Source organism: Asterias amurensis, chromosome 10 (assembly GCF_032118995.1).
Source record: "Asterias amurensis chromosome 10, ASM3211899v1".
NCBI classification, from domain to species: Eukaryota; Metazoa; Echinodermata; class Asteroidea; order Forcipulatida; family Asteriidae; genus Asterias; species Asterias amurensis.
Genome location: NC_092657.1, coordinates 7,827,423 through 7,854,572, shown reverse-complemented (window position 1 = coordinate 7,854,572; position 27,150 = coordinate 7,827,423). Strand labels below are relative to the sequence as shown.

Here is a 27,150-nt window from a genome sequence, read left to right as displayed (position 1 = left end):
TTCGCTCAAATCACGTGACCATCTCCTTCGGCGGTCAAAGGTCGATCTTTAAAGTACAGCATTATCCAATCAACGTTCAAGTGTGTGATTCACTTTGACCAATCAAAGCGATGAATTTCCCAGGGCGGCCGTTTCGAGTTTACACACACGATTTATAGCATACAACTTTGAAAAATTAAATACAAACCGATGTGTCTCCTCAATCTGAGCACTACGCTGTCCTCCGTTTGAAATTCTTTAGTCAAATAAAGCTAACAAATCCTGAAATTGCATGGAGAAAATACAAGTCGATCTGCGCAAATATACATTACACAACTCTGCAAAAACGTAAGACAAAGACGGAAGACGCGAAGTATCAATATTTTATAGCTTCTCTGCCTACTTTTTACTTTTGTCGAGCGTAGAAACTACGAAAAGGAAACATGTCTGCTCGACCAAGGGAAGACTTGAGAGTGAAAGATGCATGTATTCCTGATTTCATTGTCGATCCAAGAACCCATAAGAAATACAAGAAAGGCCGATTTCTCGGAAAGGTAAGTTTAGAACCGTTTTTGTAGGCCTATCAATCTAGATTCGTCTAGTTGCGATAACGTAACCCTCCTTTCGACGGCCGGCCAGTAAGTAAGCCGGAGGGAGCGCCACCGACCGTCGCGAGGAGGGTTACGTTATCGCAACTAGGAGGCTTAGTCGTAGTCGTATTTTTTTTTTTTATTTTTTTTTTTTTGGGGGGTGGGATTTTTTCAAGCCCATAATATTATTTATACAAAACAAGCCCTAGGGCTAGGCATGCTATTGCTAGGGCCTAGGCCATTGTACTTTGTAAATGTAGGCCCCCCCCTAACTTAGTACTTTTGTCATGTTTGTTTCTAATTCCCTATATAAAAATAATTATAATAAATTATAATAATAATGTCATTTTCAAAATGACATTATTATTATAATTTATTATAATTATTAGCAGATTAGGGAATTAGAAACAAACAACAAAAGTACTACTACTAGGCCTAACTTTTTATTGAAAAAGTTTCCGTAGGCCTATTATTTAGACCCTATTATTTATTAATATTATTAATGTGATTCATTATGGCGAAATGGTTAAAAACGTACAATTTCGACAGCTAGTCACTAGTCAGCAGATTTGCTCCATTTTTACCACTTTTGAAAATCATGACACAAATTCTAGAAACACGAACTTGATCCTCAATCATTGAGAATCAAGTTCGTGTTTCTAGAATTTGTATCATGATTTTCAAAAGTGGTAAAAATGGAGCAAATCTGCTGACTAGCTGTGACTAGCTGTCGAAATTGTACGTTCTTAGTCAATGTATAATGAATCCTACAATATCACTCAAAACACCATTGAGGAAATAATTTGAAGAAAAGGCACAAAAACTTACCAGATTCCCGAGCGAAAGACCCAGGTTGAAAATTTGAACCTGAGGGGGCGGAGCTTCTCGTTATCGCTGCAGTGGGACCGGGCCTTTAGGCTTATTCTGCAACGTTTCACCTTTTTTTTTCTTGTTCCAAAAGTGTATAATGGCTTTGAAGGCAGTCACTGACACTATTGCCATTGGTAATTACTCAAAATAATTATCAGCATTAAACCTCAATTTGGTAACAAGTGACGTAGTTTTCGAGAAAGAAATAATTTTCCATGAATTTGATTTTGAGACCTCAAATTTAGAATTTAAGGTCTCGAAATCAAGCATTTGAAAGCACACAACTTCGTTCGTGTGATAAGGGTGTCTTTTCGCTCATCGCAACCCCGATGACCAATCGAGCTCAAATTTTCACAGGTTTGTTATTTTATGTATGTTGAGATACAGCAAGTGGGAAGACTGGTTCGACAATTACCAATAGTGTCCAGTAACTCGTCCTAACTAGAGATCCCCTGTAACCCAATTACCCAGCAGAGGGCAGCCAGGGTAATGTACTAGTACAATGTACATACGTACCAATGTACATGTACTAGGTTGAACAGGATCCTGGTATTATATTTCAAGGGTAAAAGGCAGGTTGTGAATTTCATGCTACATTCCTTGAAGTCCTTATCTGCTGCGCCCAAAACTGTCAAGGCTAATCTCAATCTCTAATCATTATGCATTAAGTCAGTGTTACTCTAGTTGGTAGGAGGTACATTGTAGGAGCAATCAATTATTTTAAAATCAAGATAATCAAGATGTGAAAACAATTCTTTAGGCTTGTTACAGTAAGCTAAGTTTTTCTGCTGTAATACAAATTAAATGTACTTATATTTTCAGGGTGGGTTTGCGAAGTGCTATGAGCTAATTGATGTTGCAACCAACACGACTTATGCCGGGAAAATTGTATCCAAGGCTTTGTTAGTCAAGCCACATCAAAAAGACAAGGTGAGTTTTTACGTTCAGTTTTGCCTTTTTAAAATGAAAAATGAAAAAATCTTTTCATTCAAAGAATAGATAATAGTGCTGGGCGACTAGTGAAATTAACTTATCATGACTAGTCATGCCTCAACTAATCGAGACTAAGACACTAGTCACAACTAATTTTTAATATTGCATCATATCAGACCGGTAAAAAACGGGGAAACTTGTTCAGATAGAACACAAATTTCTTGTGGTAACAATGTGTTGTTTATCCTCATTTTCAAGATGTTTTTGTGGCATTTCTTAGACAAGTCCTCAACTGCCATATTTATTTAGTTTCCTTGTTGAGTAAATGTCTGTAATATTAGAGATGCACACCACAGACACACATTCCGACATCGAGCACCTCCCAAAGTCTTGGCTCAAGGTTTTGGCTTTTTAATACAGTTTTTCTCTTGGTGGAACGGGACAACGACAAGTAAAATAGCAACGGGAAGCACATTGGACATTGTACATTGTCAATCAACATGGTCAGGTTATTGATGTGCCACCTTTATTTAAAAGCACACCCCATGCCAGTAAGCACTGCACAAGATAAAGATTATTTACAACTATCAAGTGGACATATCAAGTTTTTACATAAATGCTGATGGCTTTCTTGACAAAAGGAGTGAATTAATGGCTATCTTATCCTCTGCCAAGACAGATGTCATAATCACTGAATTGTACCGAAAAGCTCATTTTTGATGAGACAGGAAAACAACGGAGACCACAGTTTTGTAAGGAAAATTGTTTTTGTGAATACAACAGTCCTGAGCGACGCCCAGCACTACTATCTAATCAGATACAGAAACTTCTAGCATTAACAGTACACAAGCCCCCATGTCAAAATCCAGCACAGTTGTCGGCAATTTAAGGTTTCAGGAGCTGATGAATCTACTCCAAAAATATGGGGAGACAGAGTGCTCTGCATTAGTGCAAGAGAGCGGTATCAGGGCCCAATTCGATGGCGCTGCTTACTGCAGAATTCTGTGCTAACGATCATGATTCCCCGGTTACGTGCAAGCGCAGAATGTCTGCGCTAGCCTTGTAAGCGTACATGTAGAATTCCTAGATACGTGGAGTAGGCACGCACAGAAGCCAAAATTCCCCGCTAACCCATGAAATACGCTTGCCGTAAGCACAGAATTCCTTGCTTACGGTAAGCAAAGCCATGAAATTGGGCCCAGTATGATTGTGTTTATCTGTTAGAATGCTGTTTTATTATTTCAGATGTCTATGGAGATTGCTATTCATCGCAGTGTTCACCACAAGCATATTGTTGGATTTCATGGATTCTTTGAAGATGATGATAATGTGTACATTTTACTTGAGCTTTGCAGAAGGCGGGTAAGAATTACAAAACATTTCTAATACATGTAGGCCGTTACTGCTGACAACACAATTTGTCTATCTCCCGTGACCTTCTATAGACTTGCAGTTATCGTCAAAAGGTCACGTGAGATAGACAAATTGCGTTGACAGCAGTAACAGACATGCGTAGCTGCAATTCCGAATAGGCTTTAGTTGGCCTTACTCATGTTACATCCTTAAGCCCGTTCATACTTCATGCGAATGTGAAGCAAATTTGACTTGAATTTGATGTCATAGCCCTCCTTACGCAGCGATATTCGCAAGTGAGTCGAGCAGAGTGCAACTGCTGCGAATTTCGTTGCGAATTTGTGACTTCAACATTCGCTTCGCATTCGCAGGAAGTATGAACCGGGCTTTAAATGCCTTTCTTTCATTTGAAATTAGGAAGTATAAAATTGAAACATTTGAAAGTTGTTTATTACAAATTTGTAAAAATTCTCAGAGCAGATATTATTTGTATAATTTTAGCTTAAATAATCAAAATGTGTCTTTTTTCAGTCTTTGATGGAGTTACACAAACGTCGTAGAGCAATCACTGAGCCCGAAACGCGTTATTTCATGCGTCATGCAATCCTCGCTATGCAGTATCTTCATAGAAATCAGGTCATTCATCGGGACCTGAAGCTGGGCAACCTTTTTATTGATGATGAAATGGATTTAAAGGTAATGTTTCATAAAAATAAATGTAACATATTTATTTAATAGTAAAATTATGTATTCATTAGCCCCCTGATGTACACCTGAAAACTTTCACATTTTTAGGCTCACTTTTTCACATTTGTCTTGCTATAAATGTTCCTTTTTCACATTTGTCTTGCTCTGGTCCTGTTCATACTTTGTCTTGCATGCTCTTTTCATTTGCACATTTTGCTTGCTCTGTTCTTTTCACATTTGTCTTGCTATAGATGTTCCTTTTCACATTTGTTTTGCTCTGTTTCTTTTCATATTTTGTCTTGCTTCTGTTCATTTTCTAAACTCTGTCTAAAAATTGTTCTGCCTTCAAAGACATTCTACTCCCTTATCCTAATTTGAAGTGCATTGTTGATTGTGCAGGTTGGTGATTTTGGTCTGGCCACAAAGATAGAAAAAGAAGGAGAACGGAAGAGAACGTTATGTGGAACACCAAACTACATCGCACCAGAAGTACTAGCTAAGAAAGGACACAGTTATGAAGTGGATATTTGGTCACTTGGATGCATCATGTAAATTTCTCTCATTTTGATTCAAACCCCCATCAGGGTCCCTCTACATACCCTGCCAAATACAACAGAATGCAACACAGTTGCAACACAGAACCATGCCAAATGCAACAAAATGCAGCAAGGGGTTTTGTTTGTGTTAGGACAGAACAAGGGTGTTTGCCCTGCTAACAAATATGCATCAGTAAGCATAGTGGCAACTTGGCTAATAATATGTGGGATCATGAACTCTGCCAAATAATAATAACTACCAAATACAACAAAATGTAACACCAATATGAACTCACTTGACTGCCAAATGCAAAAATTCACTCAAAGAATGACACTGAGTTGACTGCCAAATGGAACAGATTTCAAGCCTGTGCATATTATAGAATGGAAAGGTTTGCGGTAACACCATGTAATGACTAATGAGTTGGGGTGGTTCTGAAAAGAACAGTTGGTTTCAACTCGGTGCATATTGTTGCATTTAGCATCGTGAGCTAGGGTTTTAAGTTTGACTCTCACTTAGTTTTTTAAAACTTACCACATTTAAAATACAGAACTTCTTATCTTAAGTCACAGGTGCTAAAATTAGCTTCACAAAGAATTTGAGAGAAAAACAAATGCAAACGGATTGCTAAAGTTGAAATTACTGCACTTTTTACTTTTTTTTTTTCTATAATTTTATTTATTGTACAAAAATACAGCCAGGTAAAATTCCATATTTAGTGAATTGAAATGATACTTCAGGAAACAGCAACTCTGAAAACTTTACAATACTTAAAGTTAATTGTTAAAACAGGAACAGCAATAAATCGTCGGAAACAACGTACAAAGGCAATACATATCAAACCTGTTTCCATCACTTTTAAAGAATAAAAGGTGGAACAAAGAAAAGCAATATTGTAAATTTTTCTGAGCTTGTGGGCCGATACGCAGTAGCCAGCTGGTTATAAAAAGCTCCAGCTGGTCATTATCAACCGTTTGAACACCCCTACATGACGCGCTCTTCGGCAATAGAAATAGCGAAACTGTCAGGTGCTTATGAATACCCAATAAGTCATTGACTTGCATATTGTCTGTTGGCGCACAAACCTGTAGCACTGTATCTCGGTGCTTTCCAAGACCTGTGGGGAGAAGGGACTTGGAAAGCGCTGAGGACTTGCTTTTATCACAGAGACCAAATTAATATAATAATAACAATAATAGTGGTCATTTATAATGCGCCTTGTCTGTCTGAAAAGACACTCGAAGCGCAGGAGAGATGCAGTAAGCAAGTTGGCCTACAATGAATGTATAGATTTAACCACAAAAAATAAGTTTTTCAACTGAAGTTTTATATCATTGATACATTATTAATACCAACCAACCTACATGAAATGCATAAAACATTTACCTACCTTCAAGTTTTGTACTGTACCAACTTGCATTTAGTTCTGTACCAACTCGCATGTTTAGTACTGTATGTACCAACTTGCAGGTTTGACAAAACTTCCAATACATCGCCTCAGAAACTGTTGTTGTTTTTGACAGGTTCACACTGTTGGTTGGAAAGCCTCCATTTGAAACTTCGTGTCTGAAGGACACTTACCTGCGTATCAAGAGGAATGAATATTGTATCCCATCTTCATGTAAGGTGTCTCCTGCAGCACGCTCTCTTATCTCACGTCTTCTTAAGAATAATCCTCATGAGAGACCTTCAATTGAGTCACTTTTAGAGGATACCTTTTTCACTAGTGATTATCTGCCCCCTAAGTTACCCACCACCTGCTTGACTATTGCACCACGCTTTGCACCAATGGTGTCTCGTAAGCCACTACAGGAAATTAACTGTAAAGGTAACAGTTGTTTGTTGAGTTCCTTTTGTTTTAAAAACGTATCTTTATTACTACAAAAACAATTTTTTAAAGCGCAATAGAAAAATAGATTGTCTGGCAGTTGCCAGGAGATATGTTGGTGACTAGAGTTATCAGGCAAAAGCAGGCATTATATTTGGCTCTTAGGACAATTTTATTGAGTACTTGGGTTGACCTATATGGGGTTTGGTATTTTGAATGAAATTATGAATTGTTAAAATTTTAACTGGTTTTGTTCCTGCAACCAAAGCTCCCCTGCTGGTTACATAACAACACTAATAGTTACTTTTTTGTGTGAGATCCTTGGGCACCCAATGAGTGGATATGTTTTGCGAAACTATAAATATCTTTTATACTATTATCAATACATTTAACAATACATGGTTTTATAGACTTGTTTTGCATTTAAACAAATTAATTAAGGTTTTTTCGGGGGGGGGGAACAAAAAAAAACAGCAAAGTAGGAAAAATGTCATGCCTGGGCAGATGTAAAAAATTGTAGCCTTATTTGTTACAGAAAAATTAATGTATATTTGTGATAGAAGATGTATGCATTAATATAAATCCCTTTTCCTGATGTTCTTTTGGCACTTTAGAGGAGAATGTGCAAACAACCTCAGGAGCTCTAAAGGCAGGTATGGAAATGCTTCGTAAAGCTTCAGGCAGTAAATCAGCTACACAGCTACATCATGAAAATCAAGCCACTGGAAAGGAAAGAACTGGCTCTGTTAAACCTCAACTTGTACAGGCCGTAGAGGGTAAAAGTCAAATCAAATGCTATTCATGTATCCTGAGCATTAGCAATGTAAAAGGAACTCATTTGTAAAAGGAACTTATTGCCTTGGATCGGACAAGTTGCGGTCTACTCTTTGAAAAGGGTTTGAAACCATTTGTTATTATGAAATGCATATACATGTAGGTAGAATTAAATGATCCACACCAGTATCACTTGAAATTGCAGTTTTCCTTTAACACGCAAACTAACATGGTCGGCCATTTTGTGGAGTCAAAATTTTGACGATCCACAAAATGGCCGCCCATGTTTCTTTGTGATGTGAAAGGAAAACTGTGCAATTTCAAGTGATACTGGTGTGGATCATTATATTCTACTGTAATTATCTATCTAACCAAAATGGCTTCAAATGCTTTTCAAAGACCAACTTGACCGATCCAAGCAATGTGTTCCTTTAAAGTGTGTACACATTTGCAGAAACAAATAAAATGTTGAAATGGATGAAGCTTGGACAAATTATAGTATGTATACAAAAATGTATAATAACAAATTTTGAACTTGGCTATAATGAAAGAACACTGATCATTCATCTAGTCATAATAACTCTTGATTTCATTCATTTAAATAATAATATAAACATAACATTCAAAACTTGATGTAAATGGTCAAAATGTTTACTGCCCAACCAATATTCAATATTATCGCTGCATTCTTACATGTACCTTTTATTTTGATTACTGTCAACAGAATGTCATATGACTGACCTACTTGCTCAACTTGTGTCAGTGGTTCACTCTAAGCCATCAGAGATACAAGATCCGAAAATGGGTAAGCAAGTTATTTGAATTGTATCCTTGAGCAGAAGAAGTGCTGGCCCCTTGGATGAATGAGAGTCTGGAATTGGAACTTGCCAACATAGATGGGTTGCAATACGCGCCATTGACCGCCATATTTGATGTATATTTGATGTACATGAAAAGTGCATATGCGCTGCGATGACTCTCATGCACTTTTCATGCGTAAAATACATCAAATATGGCGGTCAATCACGCTTATTGCAACCTATCTATAGAGAGATCAGTTCTCGGTTGGTAACTACAAGGTGTAATGAAATTGGTCACCGATCTCGTCTCATTGATTTGAATATTAAAAGCTCAAAAGAGGGCGTCAGAAACACAAAGATAATAGATATTAAAAACATCCACTGTAAAACTTTATTTGAATAAAGATTCATAAATGCCTAAGACAGTTTATCCATTCTGATTGGTCGAGAGGGCATCACGAAGGGTTGTTTGAACGGATGATATAACACCAGTAAAAAGTGTTGAAACATGGGCGTGACACGCACGCTTGCACCTGTGCTTATAAGACATTTTCTTCTTTCCTCATGGTCGAGAGCAACGGCTGAAACAGTTGTGCAACATCATGCGTTCACGCGACACGCACAGCATCTCCTTATAAGGAGTTGTTTACCCAAGGCCTTACCATTTCATAGCTGGAGGGGTGTTGTGTTGAAAGAAATCATTGAACAATTATAATTTTTGCATTTAAGCCTATTTTACCTTTTGACCAAAAAGTGTTGATGTTTTTTGATCGAAAAGGTATTTATGAATGGGAATCAAAGTGTGTTGGAATCGGTTTTCAACTAGTAGTTTAAACCCGCCGAGGCCTGGTTCTTGATAATTCAGCGCAGGTTTAAACCACTAGTTGAAAACCTCTTCACCACACATTGTTTCCCTTAAAAAAAGAGTAATACGTGGGGTCTTGTAACTGTTGATTATTCATTTTCTGCTTTTTGTTTTGTTTTCATGTAGCCCTTTTATAAGCTTGGCATGCCTTATACAAGCTTAGCAACAATAAATACAATAATGTGAGCTACGCCTATAGTTACTGGATTAATGGGGTGTTCCAATTCAACCAGCCTAAAATGCGTGCCGCGCTCTCACTTGACATTACACGCTCATTCTTGCATCATGTAATGTTTTAGCTCTTTTTATAATGGTTCACTTACAGGCCTGTTTATTGCATTGGGCATAAATAAGCATTAAAGGCAGTGGACACTATTGGTAATTACTCAAAATAATTATTAGCATAAAACCTTTCTTGGTGAAGAGTAATGGGGAGAGGTTGGTGGTATAAAACATTGTGAGAAATGGCTCCCTCTGAAGTGCCATAGTTTTTGAGAAAGAATTAATTTTCCTCGAATTTGATTTCGAGACCTCAGATTTAGAACTTGAGGTCTCGAAATCAACCATCTAAACGCACACAACTTCGTGTGACAAGAATGTTTTTGTCTTTCATTATTATCTCGCAACTCTGATGACCGATTGAGCTCAAATTTTCACAGGTTTATTATTTTATGCATATGTTGAGATATACCAACTGTGAAGGCTGGTCTTTGACAATAAAGCTTGCACGCCACGTCTTGATTAAACACTTTCAGCCTTATTTATAATACACATGACGTGCTCTCCACCAATAGGAATAGCGAAACTGTCTGATTATTCAGAGGTTCCAGTCGGAGGGCATTAACTCTGTAGCAGCAGTAGAGTACACGTTTATGTCCTGCTGTAGTAAACCCCAAATTAAATTAGCAACCAATCACCTCTCGTTTGATATTGTCTAACATGGTGATGAATATCTTTGATTGTAGATGATGCTGAAGACCCAGCTGCTGCACCGGTCTTATGGATCAGCAAATGGGTTGACTACTCGGACAAGTATGGCTTGGGTTATCAGTTGAGCGATGGAAGTTTTGGTGTACTCTTCAATGATTCAACCAAACTACTACTGCAATCTAATGGAGAGTAAGTTTCTTAAGCCTCTCTCAACAGCACTGCATGGATAAAACAATTCCTTCATATGAATCACTAATGATCATTTCATAGTTTTCTGACAAAGTTGGTATGCAACAAATTAAAGTGAAAGAAATGGCTTTTCTGTAGCACAGGCTTGTGAAATCTCTGCTTTAAAGCGGATTTCCGCTCTTTTTAATTTTCCGCGTCCGCATTTTTCTTGGGTTCCGCTTTTTTCCGTTCCTTGTTTTTCTTGCGGGCTCCGCTTTTTTCTCGTTCCGTTTTTATCTTCTTCTTTTTTAACATCCAAAATAGATCGTCAAGCAGCACGTACCTGGAATCGGGAAGCACTTTAAATGCGATTTGATTTTGACATGTGAGTCGGGGGCTAGACCCAGTAAATTGCTCCGTGTTGGTCTTTCATTGGAGCCGTTGTTGTTAATTTTTCGTTTAGCGCGATGTCTATTTTACATGTACTTCAATGTCATTGTTCCATTGTACCAATAGAGGGCGCTTTACTAAAAATCCAACGCCTTGAGACAAGATTAGGCACACATGGTTTTTCCCCCACGCAACGCACGTTGTGTGTATGTGTACGGTGTGTGTTTTTTTGCGACAAGTAAAATATATGACAGTCGACGACGAGGACTCATCGCGCTTGTGGATTTATTCCTAAAGGAATGCTACAAAAATGTCTTGAAAATGATGATGTACAACACATTGTTACACGTAAGAATTGTGGCCTATGTTTCTGTGAATGTGTTGTCTATGCTTCAGTTTTTAATTAAAGCCTTTTATTACATTCGTAGTACTGGCCAAAAAATCCGGACAACAATTTTCTGCTTTTTTTTTCATGACCCGTTCACAGGCCTGGTAGCATGAGTTTGAGATTTGTTTTTAATTACCAGATCCAAACTTCATGTAAGCTATGAAAGTCTTATCACATCCCGAGTTCAGTTCTCTTCTACAAAAACAAACAAATCCCATAGTAATGTACAATGTACTTGTACATATGTACACTGTAATTCAAACCCTCATGACCCCTTTTGCTCACATAAAACAAATTAAACAAACTGATAATAGTTTTTAATCTGTTGAAAATAAGGTTGAAGCTTTTTGAAGGAAGAGTTTTTTTTAATTTTCTTTAATCACATCAGGAAAACAAGGAGCGTGCACATGTTTTTAAGTAGCCCGCCAGGGCAAGTTGAGAAATGGTTTGTACTTGCCCGCTGCAGTTTTGATTGTAGACAATGTACACTGAGCTAGCGGTAAGGTTGAGTCCTGACTCAATCATTGGTCTGGCTGCAGTAAAGAAAGTGCAATGTTTGATTTTATTCTGCACTGAAAAGAAATGAAAACTTCCCTCAAATCAATTGTGTTACAAGCAATTGCACTGTCCTATTTTGTCATGTGACAAGTGCTAAAATCCCTTTTGATATCAAAGAAAAGTTGTTTATACGTAATTTTGTGTTTGATAAGATAAAATTTATCTATTTTATGATTTTATTTTAGAAATATTGAGTACATCGAGCGTGATGGAACAGAGAAGTTTGCTGCAATGCAAACCTATCCAGAAACAATGCGAAAGAAGGTCACTCTGTTGAAATACTTCCGTAACTACATGAGTGAACACCTTCTCAAGGTAAAACAATATCCTCCTCTATCCTATAATCACCATTTTATTGGATATAAAAGGAACACGTTGCCTTTGATCGGACAGGTTGGTCTTTGAAACCGTTTGTTATGAAATGTATATGGGTAGAAAGATATTTTCAAAGTAGAATGTAATGATCCACACAAGTATCACTCAAATTTGCACTGTTTTGCTTTTCAATCCAAACTAACATGGTCTGCCATTTTATGGAGTAAAAATGGCCTATCGTGTTTCTTCGCGACATAAAAGGAAAACTTTGCAATTTCAGGGCATGTTTGTGTGGATCATCATATTCTACCTATAAAATATCTATCTAACCATATATATGCATTTGAAAATAGCATATCGAACATGCTGTATTAGTACTGTTAAAAACCCCATGTTGATACATCTTTATGGTTCAAAAGATGTGAAAGTAGAAACACCAAGAGATGTGAGAATGAAACTGAGATAAGGGGGTTTAGAGTCAAGTTGTTTATTTTATTTCAATGCTAATTGTAAACCCCTTGTTCATGTTATTTATCAGGAAAGAAGGAAGTTGCCAATTTAGATATATAAGATATATTTTGGGATTTAAATTTCAACCCAGTTGGCCTGTTTTGGCTTAACGACTCATTCAGTTTGATTGCATCACATTACATTATACTGTTGAGTATCAAATCTCAGTATAAAACAGGCTACTACATGTATCTATCCTCATTGCTCCTGGAGGGACACAAGGCCTCGCAATAAGGACCCACTCTGCAAAAGCAAAACCCTGTTTTAGTATTAAAAACTGAAACAGGGGAGAGAAAAATAAAGATTATCTTGTGAAAAGTTTCCACTTGCAATGCAGATTTGTTTTTTAGGAGTTATTAATGGATTATTAAATGATTGAATTAGTAAATGATTGCCATTGTTTAGTTCCTGTAAGGTAAGAGATTTATCATGTGTTTATAGCAAATGATTTGGTTTGATTTCAGACTGGTGCTGCAGTTACTCCATTAGAATCAGACAATCTGGCTCGTCTACCATGTCTTCGGACATGGTTCAGAACACGCAGTGCAATAGTTTTGCATCTGAGCAATGGAACACTTCAGGTAGGATCTTAATTTCAACATGTGACCTTGGATATTGCCAAAAAGGCAAGCCATTACTTTGCTTGTTGGATCTTTTATTGTACATCATGTTATTTGCATGCATACCCAATGCTTGATGATCATTTTTATAGGATACTGGAAGCTTTTAAAGATTTATTTTAAACAAGGGTGGGTTTTCCCCGTTATTTTCTCCAGACTCCGATGACCGAATGAGCCTAAATTTTCACAGGTTTGTTATTTAATATACACGCATAAGTTGTGATACACGAAGTGTGGGCCTTTTGACAACACTGTTTACCAAAAGTGTCCAATGACAGAGATTTTTTGCTAGTATGCATTTTAGGCATTCTTTACTTACACATACTGCTGCACAGAAATTTTGCACTATTGTTTTGATCTCAATTCCATTTAACTATACAAAAATCTTGTTAATAAAGTAAAGTTACCTTGTTCTTTCTTTCAGATCAACTTTTTCCAGGACCATACGAAGGTTATTCTTTGTCCATTAATGGCTGCTGTAACTTACGTTGATGAAAATCGACAATTTCGTACATTCCGTCTTAGTTTGATTGAGAAGTTTGGATGCTGCAAAGAGTTAGCAAGTCGATTGCATTATGCTCGTATCATGACAGAGAGACTGCTAGCCCCAAAAGTTCCGTGTGTCAAACCTCCAAAAGAATTGTCATCTGGAACTGGAGGAATAAGCTCTAAAGATGGTGCAATGCAGACTCTCAGATAAGGCCATGTACACTCTAGAGTAAACCATTGGAGCCTAAACTTACACTTGTATATAAAATGTACATACCTTTATTCTGCAATCTGAAGCCACTTGACTGTACAAAGGATCAGCTGATCAGCCAGATGATTTCTTTTCACTTGTTTTGTTTAGTTTATAGTGCCATAGGAAACTAAAACAAAACAAACATATGCAAAAAAGGATGTTTTCTCTTTTTATGCGATATGTGCATGATGTCTGTTAAAGGCAGTGGACACTATTGGTATTTACTCAAAATAATATTAGCATAAAACCTTACTTGGTAACGAGTTATGGGGAGATGTTGATGGTATAAAACATTGTGAGAACGGCTCCCTCTGAAGTGGAGTAGTTTTTGAGAAAGAAGTAAATTTCCACGAATGTGATTTCGAGACCCCAAGTTTAGAATTTGAGGTCTCGAAATCAAGCATCTGAAAGCACATAACTGGGGTGTTTTTTTCTTTCATAGTTATCTCGCAACTCCGAACGACCAATCGAGCTCAAATTTTCACAGTCTTGTTATTTTATGCATATGTTGAGATAAAGAAAGTGAGAAGACTGGTCTTTGACATTTACCAATAGTGTCCACCGTCTTTAAAGATTGATCATTCATTGGGCCTTAAAGCAAATCATAAGCCCACAACTAATGGCGTTGCCTCATTTGGGAAAATTGCTAAACATTTTATGTACAGATCGAGCACAGTTTTAATTAAAGTAACATAAGTAAAATAGAAGCAAAAAAGTTTAAGGTGGTAAAGTTTGTTTGTTTAAATTCAACATTATTAATTGACAAACTATCTGAATTGAACATGATGTTTATCATTGATCTTCAAAAGACAAACTCAAATGTTGTGATCATGCAAACATTATTATTACAAATACAATGCCACCTGTGTATACATGTACTTCTTTCCAGTGTATATTGAAATAGTTTCATGTAATTTTTGTCAGTATGCTTGCAATAGGTAAACATTTATAGCAAGCTCAAATATCTGACCTACAAGATGGCGTGTGTGCGTGCATGTGCCGTAGAAATGTTGTGTGCTGCGTGCTTCGATGATGTACGTGTTTAGACACGCATACGGTTTGCCCTACAAGACGGCGATTTTTCATAGCAATAGGGGGTTATTCAATACGGTCTATTCAAAACTCTTTTATGTCAACTTTACCTGATAAGGGGATGGATTTCACAAAGAGTTAAGTCTAGTCTTATATTGAGTTAAGGACCAGCCTTCAGTTTGTAATAGTTTAAAGAGTCATAGGACTAGTCCTACATGTAAGTTAAGACTATCTTTGTGTCATTGACCATGTCACTGTCACCCTCTACACTAAAATCAAGACGCTAACCATTATAGCCAAACTCAGCAAAATCATTTAGATGATGTGTAATTGTCTAAACTGTAAATAAAATGTAAAATTGTAGTTGAAGTACATGTAAATAATTATTGATAAAACCTACTTTTACATCTAGGTTATAGAGTATAAAAATGTCTTACCCCATGTATTTAGATTTATCCGTTTATTGAACAAGAATAAAACCAGACTGTTAATGTGCAAAAGATTGTATATAACTGCTCAAATAAAAAAAGCTTGTATCTTTGTACCCCATATCACACAAAGAAGAACTCCTTTAATGTACTTTATACAGACACTGGTTCTGAAGAGTGGTGATACAGGGCAAGTCTTTAAAATAAGTTGGTAATTGTCAAGCGTGGTGTGGTCACGGGGACGGTACACTCGTCCTCGATCCCAGTAATACTGGGATCGAGGACGAGTGTCTGGATTTTGTCCCTAAAATTTAGTTTGCAAAAAAATGGAAAGGGCCAACTTTGACTTTCCTGTATGAGAGGAAATAAAGGTCATACGACTTTCATATGCACTAGGTCTAATCAAAGTCTTTTAGCATGATAGGCCTAATGATCAATCTATAATGTTACTTATACAACTTTTGTGTACTTAAATTGCTCAAAAAATACCAATCTCTGGAGCTCTGTCATGGAGAGGCTGGCTGTTTCCTCATCGTAGCCACTGCCGCCATCAAAAACTTGACTAATAAACTGCCGCCTGTATTTCATTTACTCACTAATGATCTATTAGTCCCTGCCTGCTTTTGTTATACTCTTGAATATCCCACTATTGTGCTTTTCTCTGACCATTTACTAATCCAATCAAGTAAAAGGCGTTTAGTCAAGTAAAAGGTTATTTATAGATCATGCCTGATCTTTGACTCATTAACCTTCTGGTAATGTTGGACCATTTATACGGCCCAGTATCTTGTATGCTACAGGACAATAGCATTAAGGTCGGTTTTACTTACATGTCAATAACAAGAGTCCCTCAAGCAATTAATTTTACTTTCTAGTTCGACCATACTAGCAAGTAAATGTTTACTTTTATTTATAAGGATTTAAGTAAAAGGCTAATAAAAGCAATTGCTGGTTTTATTTATACGGCACAATGTCATGTTGATGCATTTAGGAAGTTTGCATGGAGGGTGGAGTAAGAATGGACAAGAAAGTAAAACTATATATAATAATTGAGTTTGTGCACAAGAACTTTTTCAAAAATTACACAACTCAAGATGAAAGTCTTTTGGTATTCTAACATATGTTTGTATACAAAACGTTTAGAAATGACGAGATTTGAAAATAATTATGGCCAATTGATTGAAAATAATGGTGGAGCAAAAAAAAAGCTTGCATTTGGGCATTTCCAAGCCAAAGTGGAAATGACTTTTAAAAAATCAAATTGTGCCTTTCATATTATTCCAAACACATGCCAGGATCAACTTTGAAACATGTTTTGGGATTTACTTCACAGTTTGGTAATATGCAAATTAATTTGTTCAGATAGTGTTTTTTTCAGTGGGAAAACTTTTTACAAAACTTAAGATATTTTTATAAATGGGCCCAATGTTTTCAGCATAAGCAGTTTTCAATAAAAGTCATTACATTTTATATCCATGAAATATGTACAAGAAATATTCATCCAATTTTAACCATCACCCTCCACTTTTCCTTTCATCGCTTACCTTCAGATACTCGCTCAACTGAGATATAGTGTAGCACGAGTTACCAAAACATTTTTTTTATTATATAATTACTAAATGGTGGCACTTTAATTGATCCCAATTAATATCTATCTTCTACTGTTGGTGCCTCAAGTATTTATAAGAAATTGAACTGTCAAGCATTATCTACCACATAATAATGATCCGTTAAAAACTGTAGCAGGAGTTACCGGTAGCACGAGTGACCGAAGGTTTAGGTGATTAGGACTGAACTTTGATATGGCACCAATAACTGCAAAAATATTTTTTGATTGGGTGAGCACTGCTCACTTTTGTGAAGGGTATGAAAATAAGCGTGCACAGGAATTAGCCTTCCCTTTGTGAGAGGTAGTCCTTTGTAGCTAGCCAACATCTTTGACATTCCTTCTTTCAACAACCTGTATTTGAATAATCAATTTACTTAATTCCCGTCTGGTTATTAAGAAAAACAAATGAAATGTTCAACTCCTCTTACAATAACTGAAATGTGGGGTGAATATTTTTATTCAAAGTGACAGATGTGAACAAAAACAGTTTGTAACATGGAAATTGCAACATGTAGGGGGCCTACCATCACACAATCCTGACTCATATGGACACACCACTCAGAAAGTGAAAATAGTCTACAAGAAAAAAAATGCAATTCCTGTTTACTCATGCATAAAACAAATTGTTTAATAAACCATAAAATAATTCATTCAGCAAACACAAACTGAGTGCAATTGATCATCATATCACCATCAATTTTGTAAGCTCACAATAGGCTTATTCCTGCGCAGCCTAATTTTCATACCCTAACATAAGTGACCAGTGCTCCCAGGCATACAATATTTTCGCAGTTTTTGGTGTCATACATGTATAAAAGTTGAGACCATAAGCTATCCATACATCCAAACTGTTTCCCCCAGAATCGTATATTTTTCATTCTGCAGCCATTTCAAAAGTGTATAGTCTTTTTTGAGACACCCTGTAGAGGGAAGAGTGAAATAATATGTAGCCGTGTGCCACCAAATCACGGAAAATTGGTTTGATGGTATCCAATGTACATACAAAGACAATAGTAGGACCGGAATACACTAACAAATATTGGAAATATCTTTATAGCTTTTGCCTTTTGCCTTTTTTTAAGCTTGTCGAGCGAGAATCATAGAAAGGCTTGCTTTTTAAAAAACATTTTTTCAGAATGTGCAGTTCCTGATATAGAAAGTGGGCCGGGTCAACCAAAAAGAACAGACCCATTTTGTACTAAGTGGGGGTTTTGGGGGTGGGGGTGGGGCAGGATAGCTACAAGTAGGAGGGAGGGTATGAGAAAGGACCGAGTGCATATATAGGCACTGCATGTTCTTACCCAAGATCCTACCAGAACAACGGAAGTTCTCAGACTGAAATACCTACATGTAAACACTAAGATTTGTGTACAGAGTTGCTGTTTTTCACAGAGTTGTACATGTATACTCAATTTACTTAAAGTGGCCTATGAAAGGATGAAAAAACATTCTGAAAAATCAAATGAATGAAAATGTGAAAGAACCTTCAAATCTAACAACCGTGGTCCGAATTTCACAAGATTCTTGAACAGATTTAGGCTCCTTTACATTCTAAGACACCAAAATGTGTTTAGCATAACATGGACATAAATAGCTGAAATTAATAAATAATCACGAACAAAAAACCACGCAATTTTGATGACGACACCTATCCTTCTCAGCTATAATCATTGTGTAAGTTGTGTTGAAATTATTGTGTTAGCAAATTCATTCAAATTGGTTTCTTGAGGGTTGTAGGCTACTGCTGCTGCCGACCATCCTGGTCCAGACAGGCTTCTGGAGGTCCACTTCTGGAGGTCAGACATTCCTGCCACAGTCAGGTCACCTTGCACGACTCCCCACATACTGCAACCCTTAGCCAGTCACAAGGTCACCTTGCATGACTCCCCACATACTGCAACCCTTAGCCAGTCAACAAGGTCACCTTGCACGACTCCCCACATACTGCAACCCTTAGCCACAGTCAACAAGGTCACCTTGCACGACTCCCCACATACTGCAACCCTTAGCCACAGACAACAAGGTCACCTTGCATGACTCCCCACATACTGCAACCCTTAGCCACAGACAACAAGGTCACCTTGCATGACTCCACATACTGCAACCCTTAGCCAGTCAACAAGGTCACCTTGCATGACTCCCCACATACTGCAACCCTTAGCCAGTCACAAGGTCACCTTGCATGACTCCCCACATACTGCAACCCTTAGCCACAGTCAACAAGGTCACCTTGCATGACTCCCCACATACTGCAACCCTTAGCCACAGTCAACAAGGTCACCTTGCATGACTCCACATACTGCAACCCTTAGCCAGTCAACAAGGTCACCTTGCATGACTCCCCACATACTGCAACCCTTAGCCAGTCACAAGGTCACCTTGCATGACTCCCCACATACTGCAACCCTTAGCCACAGACAACAAGGTCACCTTGCATGACTCCCCACATACTGCAACCCTTAGCCACAGACAACAAGGTCACCTTGCATGACTCCACATACTGCAACCCTTAGCCAGTCAACAAGGTCACCTTGCATGACTCCCCACATACTGCACCCCTTAGCCAGTCACAAGGTCACCTTGCATGACTCCCCACATACTGCAACCCTTAGCCACAGTCAACAAGGTCACCTTGCACGACTCCCCACATACTGCAACCCTTAGCCACAGTCAACAAGGTCAACTTGCATGACTCCCCACATACTGCAACCCTTAGCCACAGTCAACAAGGTCACCTTGCATGACTCCCCACATACTGCAACCCTTAGCAACAGTCAACAAGGTCACCTTGCATGACTCCCCACATACTGCAACCCTTAGCCAGTCAACAAGGTCACCTTGCATGACTCCCCACATACTGCAACCCTTAGCCAGTCACAAGGTCACCTTGCATGACTCCCCACATACTGCAACCCTTAGCCACAGACAACAAGGTCACCTTGCATGACTCCCCACATACTGCAACCCTTAGCCACAGACAACAAGGTCACCTTGCATGACTCCACATACTGCAACCCTTAGCCAGTCAACAAGGTCACCTTGCATGACTCCCCACATACTGCACCCCTTAGCCAGTCACAAGGTCACCTTGCATGACTCCCCACATACTGCAACCCTTAGCCACAGTCAACAAGGTCACCTTGCACGACTCCCCACATACTGCAACCCTTAGCCACAGTCAACAAGGTCAACTTGCATGACTCCCCACATACTGCAACCCTTAGCCACAGTCAACAAGGTCACCTTGCATGACTCCCCACATACTGCAACCCTTAGCAACAGTCAACAAGGTCACATTGCATGACTCCCCACATACTGCAACCCTTAGCCAGTCAACAAGGTCACCTTGCATGACTCCCCACATACTGCAACCCTTAGCCAGTCAACAAGGTCACCTTGCATGACTCCCCACATACTGCAACCCTTAGCCAGTCAACAAGGTCACCTTGCATGACTCCCCACATACTGCAACCCTTAGCCAGTCAACAAGGTCACCTTGCATGACTCCCCACATACTGCAACCCTTAGCCAGTCAACAAGGTCACCTTGCATGACTCCCCACATACTGCAACCCTTAGCCACAGTCAACAAGGTCACCTTGCATGACTCCCCACATACTGCAACCCTTAGCCACAGTCAACAAGGTCACCTTGCATGACTCCCCACATACTGCAACCCTTAGCCAGTCAACAAGGTCACCTTGCATGACTACCCACATACTGCAACCCTTAGCCACAGTCAACAAGGTCACCTTGCATGACTCCCCACATACTGAAACCCTTAGCCACAGTCAACAAGGTCACCTTGCACGACTCCCCACATACTGCAACCCTTAGCCACAGTCAACAAGGTCACCTTGCACGACTCCCCACATACTGAAACCCTTAGCCACAGTCAACAAGGTCACCTTGCACGACTCCCCACATACTGCAACCCTTAGCCACAGTCAACAAGGTCAACTTGCATGACTCCCCACATACTGCAACCCTTAGCCAGTCAACAAGGTCACCTTGCATGACTCCCCACATACTGCAACCCTTAGCAACAGTCAACAAGGTCACCTTGCATGACTCCCCACATACTGCAACCCTTAGCCAGTCAACAAGGTCACCTTGCATGACTCCCCACATACTGCAACCCTTAGCCAGTCAACAAGGTCACCTTGCATGACTCCCCACATACTGCAACCCTTAGCCAGTCAACAAGGTCACCTTGCATGACTCCCCACATACTGCAACCCTTAGCCAGTCAACAAGGTCACCTTGCATGACTCCCCACATACTGCAACCCTTAGCCAGTCAACAAGGTCACCTTGCATGACTCCCCACATACTGCAACCCTTAGCCACAGTCAACAAGGTCACCTTGCATGACTCCCCACATACTGCAACCCTTAGCCAGTCAACAAGGTCACCTTGCATGACTCCCCACATACTGCAACCCTTAGCCAGTCAACAAGGTCACCTTGCATGACTACCCACATACTGCAACCAATAGCCACAGTCAACAAGGTCACCTTGCATGACTCCCCACATACTGAAACCCTTAGCCACAGTCAACAAGGTCACCTTGCACGACTCCCCACATACTGCAACCCTTAGCCACAGTCACCAAGGTCACCTTGCACGACTCCCCACATACTGCAACCCTTAGCCACAGTCAACAAGGTCACCTTGCACGACTCCCCACATACTGAAACCCTTAGCCACAGTCAACAAGGTCACCTTGCATGACTCCCCACATACTGCAACCCTTAGCCACAGTCAACAAGGTCACCTTGCATGACTCCCCACATACTGCAACCCTTAGCCACAGTCAACAAGGTCACCTTGCATGACTCCCCACATACTGCAACCCTTAGCCAGTCAACAAGGTGGTTACCGCTCGATAGTCCGAAGGTTCGATGGTCCGAAGGTTCAATAGTTCGAAGGTCCGTTAGTCCGAAGGTTCGTTAGTCCGAAGGTTCAATAGTTCGAAGGTCCGACAGTCCGAAGGTTCGATAGTCCGAATGGCCTGTTAGTCCGAAAATAGGATAAGGTTAAATATTCCGAAGGTTCGGTAGTCCGAATTGACAATCAGGTTCGATCGTCCGAATTGACAATAAGGTTCGATAGTCCGAATCGACAATAAGGTTCGACAGTCCGAATTGACAATAAGGTTCGACAGTCCGAATTGACAATAAGGTTCGACAGTCCGAATTGACAATAAGGTTCGATAGTCCGAATCGACAATAAGGTTCATTATTCCGAATCGACAATAAGGTTCGATAGTCCGAATCGACAATACACACGCGCCATTGCCTGTGTAGAATTTATTTTGGTTCGCCATGGACGCGGTAACGATTTCACGTTCGAAAGCCGACGCGCAGAAAATGCACACGGGAGATAGGCTTTGGACGCGCTAAATGTCACGTGCCGACGGCAACAAGTCACGTGACCACGGCAACACCCAGAAAGTGAACAGGGGAGATTGGCCAATGGCGGACCCATGCCAGAACCCGTGTATGTACGCGCGGCCGATCTAGTTATTTCAGTTATTTTAATTTATATCTATGAACAAAACGAACTTTTTATTTAAATTTCCCTACGGTGTGCGTCTTTCGAACCTTAATCGAACCTTAATATCGATTCGGACTATCGAACCTTATTGTCAGTTTGGACTATCGAACCTTATTGTAAATTCTGACTATCGAACCTTATTGTCAATTCGGACTATCGAACCTTATCGTCGATTCGGAATAATGTACCTTCGGACTGTTGAACCTCGTTTTTGTTTCGGACTATCGAAACTTCGGACCAATTAACCTTTTTTTAAATTCGGACTACCGAACCTTCGGACCAGTAAACCTTCGGATCGATGAACCTTCGGACTAATAAACCTTCGGACTATCACATCATATGTTCGGATTAACGAACCCTATTACATTTTCGGACTAGTGAACCCCCTCTTATGGAAAATTTGCGCGTTCGGACTATCGAACCTTCGGACTATGGCACCTTCGGACTAACGGACCTTCGGGCGGACCCCAACAAGGTCACCTTGCATGACTCCCCACATACTGCAACCCTTAGCCAGTCAACAAGGTCACCTTGCATGACTCCCCACATACTGCAACCCTTAGCCACAGACAACAAGGTCACCTTGCATGACTCCCCACATACTGCAACCCTTAGCCACAGTCAACAAGGTCACCTTGCATGACTCCCCACATACTGCAACCCTTAGCCACAGTCAACAAGGTCACCTTGCATGACTCCCCACATACTGCAACCCTTAGCCACAGTCAACAAGGTCACCTTGCATGACTCCCCACATACTGCAACCCTTAGCCAGTCAACAAGGTCACCTTGCATGACTCCCCACATACTGCAACCCTTAGCCAGTCAACAAGGTCACCTTGCATGACTCCCCACATACTGCAACCCTTAGCCACAGACAACAAGGTCACCTTGCATGACTCCCCACATACTGCAACCCTTAGCCACAGTCAACAAGGTCACCTTGCATGACTCCCCACATACTGCAACCCTTAGCCAGTCAACAAGGTCACCTTGCATGACTACCCACATACTGAAACCCTTAGCCAGTCAACAAGGTCACCTTGCATGACTCCCCACATACTGCAACCCTTAGCCACAGACAACAAGGTCACCTTGCACGACTCCCCACATACTGCAACCCTTAGCCAGTCAACAAGGTCACCTTGCATGACTCCCCACATACTGCAACCCTTAGCCACAGTCAACAAGGTCACCTTGCACGACTACCCACATACTGCAACCCTTAGCCACAGTCAACAAGGTCACCTTGCATGACTCCCCACATACTGCAACCCTTAGCCACAGTCAACAAGGTCACCTTGCATGACTCCCCACATACTGCAACCCTTAGCCAGTCAACAAGGTCACCTTGCACGACTCCCCACATACTGCAACCCTTAGCAACAGTCAACAAGGTCACCTTGCATGACTCCCCACATACTGCAACCCTTAGCCACAGTCAACAAGGTCACCTTGCATGACTCCCCACATACTGCAACCCTTAGCCACAGTCAACAAGGTCACCTTGCACGACTCCCCACATACTGCAACCCTTAGCCAGTCAACAAGGTCACCTTGCATGACTACCCACATACTGCAACCCTTAGCCACAGTCAACAAGGTCACCTTGCATGACTCCCCACATACTGAAACCCTTAGCCACAGACAACAAGGTCACCTTGCACGAACCCCCACATACTGCAACCCTTAGCCACAGACAACAAGGTCACCTTGCATGACTCCCCACATACTGCAACCCTTAGCCACAGTCAACAAGGTCACCTTGCATGACTCCCCACATACTGCAACCCTTAGCCACAGACAACAAGGTCACCTTGCATGACTCCCCACATACTGCAACCCTTAGCCAGTCAACAAGGTCACCTTGCATGACTCCCCACATACTGCAACCCTTAGCCACAGTCAACAAGGTCACCTTGCCCGACTCCCCACATACTGCAACCCTTAGCCACAGTCAACAAGGTCACCTTGCATGACTCCCCACATACTGCAACCCTTAGCCACAGTCAACAAGGTCACCTTGCATGACTCCCCACATACTGAAACCCTTAGCCACAGTCAACAAGGTCACCTTGCATGACTCCCCACATACTGCAACCCTTAGCCACAGTCAACAAGGTCACCTTGCACGACTCCCCACATACTGCAACCCTTAGCCACAGTCAACAAGGTCACCTTGCACGACTCCCCACATACTGCAACCCTTAGCCAGTCAACAAGGTCACCTTGCATGACTACCCACATACTGCAACCCTTAGCCAGTCAACAAGGTCACCTTGCATGACTCCCCACATACTGCAACCCTTAGCCACAGTCAACAAGGTCACCTTGCCCGACTCCCCACATACTGCAACCCTTAGCCACAGACAAAGGTCACCTTGCATGACTCCCCACATACTGCAACCCTTAGCCAGTCAACAAGGTCACCTTGCATGACTCCCCACATACTGAAACCCTTAGCCACAGTCAACAAGGTCACCTTGCACGACTACCCACATACTGCAACCCTTAGCCACAGTCAACAAGGTCACCTTGCACGACTCCCCACATACTGCAACCCTTAGCCACAGTCAACAAGGTCACCTTGCACGACTCCCCACATACTGCAACCCTTAGCCAGTCAACAAGGTCACCTTGCATGACTACCCACATACTGCAACCCTTAGCCAGTCAACAAGGTCACCTTGCATGACTCCACATACTGCAACCCTTAGCCAGTCAACAAGGTCACCTTGCATGACTCCCCACATACTGCAACCCTTAGCCAGTCAACAAGGTCACCTTGCATGACTCCACATACTGCAACCCTTAGCCAGTCAACAAGGTCACCTTGCATGACTCCCCACATACTGCAACCCTTAGCCACAGTCAACAAGGTCACCTTGCATGACTCCCCACATACTGAAACCCTTAGCCACAGTCAACAAGGTCACCTTGCACGACTCCCCACATACTGCAACCCTTAGCCACAGACAACAAGGTCACCTTGCACGACTCCCCACATACTGCAACCCTTAGCCACAGTCAACAAGGTCACCTTGCATGACTCCCCACATACTGCAACCCTTAGCCACAGACAACAAGGTCACCTTGCATGACTCCCCACATACTGCAACCCTTAGCAACAGTCAACAAGGTCACCTTGCATGACTCCCCACATACTGCAACCCTTAGCAACAGTCAACAAGGTCACCTTGCATGACTCCCCACATACTGCAACCCTTAGCCAGTCAACAAGGTCACCTTGCATGACTCCCCACATACTGCAACCCTTAGCCAGTCAACAAGGTCACCTTGCATGACTCCCCACATACTGCAACCCTTAGCCACAGTCAACAAGGTCACCTTGCATGACTCCCCACATACTGCAACCCTTAGCCACAGTCAACAAGGTCACCTTGCATGACTCCCCACATACTGCAACCCTTAGCCACAGTCAACAAGGTCACCTTGCATGACTCCCCACATACTGCAACCCTTAGCCACAGACAACAAGGTCACCTTGCATGACTCCCCACATACTGCAACCCTTAGCCACAGTCAACAAGGTCACCTTGCATGACTCCCCACATACTGCAACCCTTAGCCACAGTCAACAAGGTCACCTTGCACGACTCCCCACATACTGCAACCCTTAGCCACAGACAAGGTCACCTTGCATGACTCCCCACATACTGCAACCCTTAGCCACAGTCAACAAGGTCACCTTGCACGACTCCCCACATACTGCAACCCTTAGCCACAGACAACAAGGTCACCTTGCATGACTCCCCACATACTGCAACCCTTAGCCACAGACAACAAGGTCACCTTGCATGACTCCCCACATACTGCAACCCTTAGCCACAGTCAACAAGGTCACCTTGCATGACTCCCCACATACTGCAACCCTTAGCCACAGTCAACAAGGTCACCTTGCACGACTCCCCACATACTGCAACCCTTAGCCACAGACAACAAGGTCACCTTGCACGACTCCCCACATACTTTAACTCTTATAGCCAGTCAACAAGGTCACCTTGCATGACTCCCCACATACTGCAACCCTTAGCCACAGACAACAAGGTCACCTTGCACGACTCCCCACATACTTCAACTCTTATAGCCACAGTCAACAAGGTCACCTTGCATGACTCCCCACATACTGAAACCCTTAGCCACAGTCAACAAGGTCACCTTGCATGACTCCCCACATACTGCAACCCTTAGCCACAGACAAGGTCACCTTGCATGACTCCCCACATACTGCAACCCTTAGCCACAGTCAACAAGGTCACCTTGCATGACTCCCCATATACTGCAACCCTTAGCCAGTCAACAAGGTCACCTTGCATGACTCCCCACATACTGCAACCCTTAGCCACAGTCAACAAGGTCACCTTGCACGACTCCCCACATACTGCAACCCTTAGCCACAGTCAACAAGGTCAACTTGCATGACTCCCCACATACTTCAACTCTTATAGCCACAGTCAACAAGGTCACCTTGCATGACTCCCCACATACTGCAACCCTTAGCCACAGTCAACAAGGTCACCTTGCATGACTCCCCACATACTGCAACCCTTAGCCACAGTCAACAAGGTCACCTTGCATGACTCCCCATATACTGCAACCCTTAGCCAGTCAACAAGGTCACCTTGCATGACTCCCCACATACTGCAACCCTTAGCCACAGTCAACA

General features: G+C 41.2%; 1 protein-coding gene across 1 annotated transcript; it reads left to right on the top strand.

Moving 5' to 3' along the window:
- Window positions 1-154: 154 nt before the first annotated feature.
- LOC139943004 (serine/threonine-protein kinase PLK1-like) lies at window positions 155-15,896 on the top strand. Its single transcript, XM_071939818.1, has 12 exons — window positions 155-533; window positions 2,262-2,369; window positions 3,618-3,734; window positions 4,257-4,421; window positions 4,812-4,960; window positions 6,473-6,777; window positions 7,392-7,553; window positions 8,276-8,356; window positions 10,182-10,335; window positions 11,836-11,965; window positions 12,940-13,056; window positions 13,520-15,896. Exons 1-12 carry the CDS (start codon window positions 423-425, stop codon window positions 13,793-13,795), a joined length of 1,875 nt encoding a protein of 624 aa, XP_071795919.1. The 5' UTR covers window positions 155-422; the 3' UTR covers window positions 13,796-15,896.
- The last annotated feature ends 11,254 nt before the right edge of the window (window positions 15,897-27,150 follow it).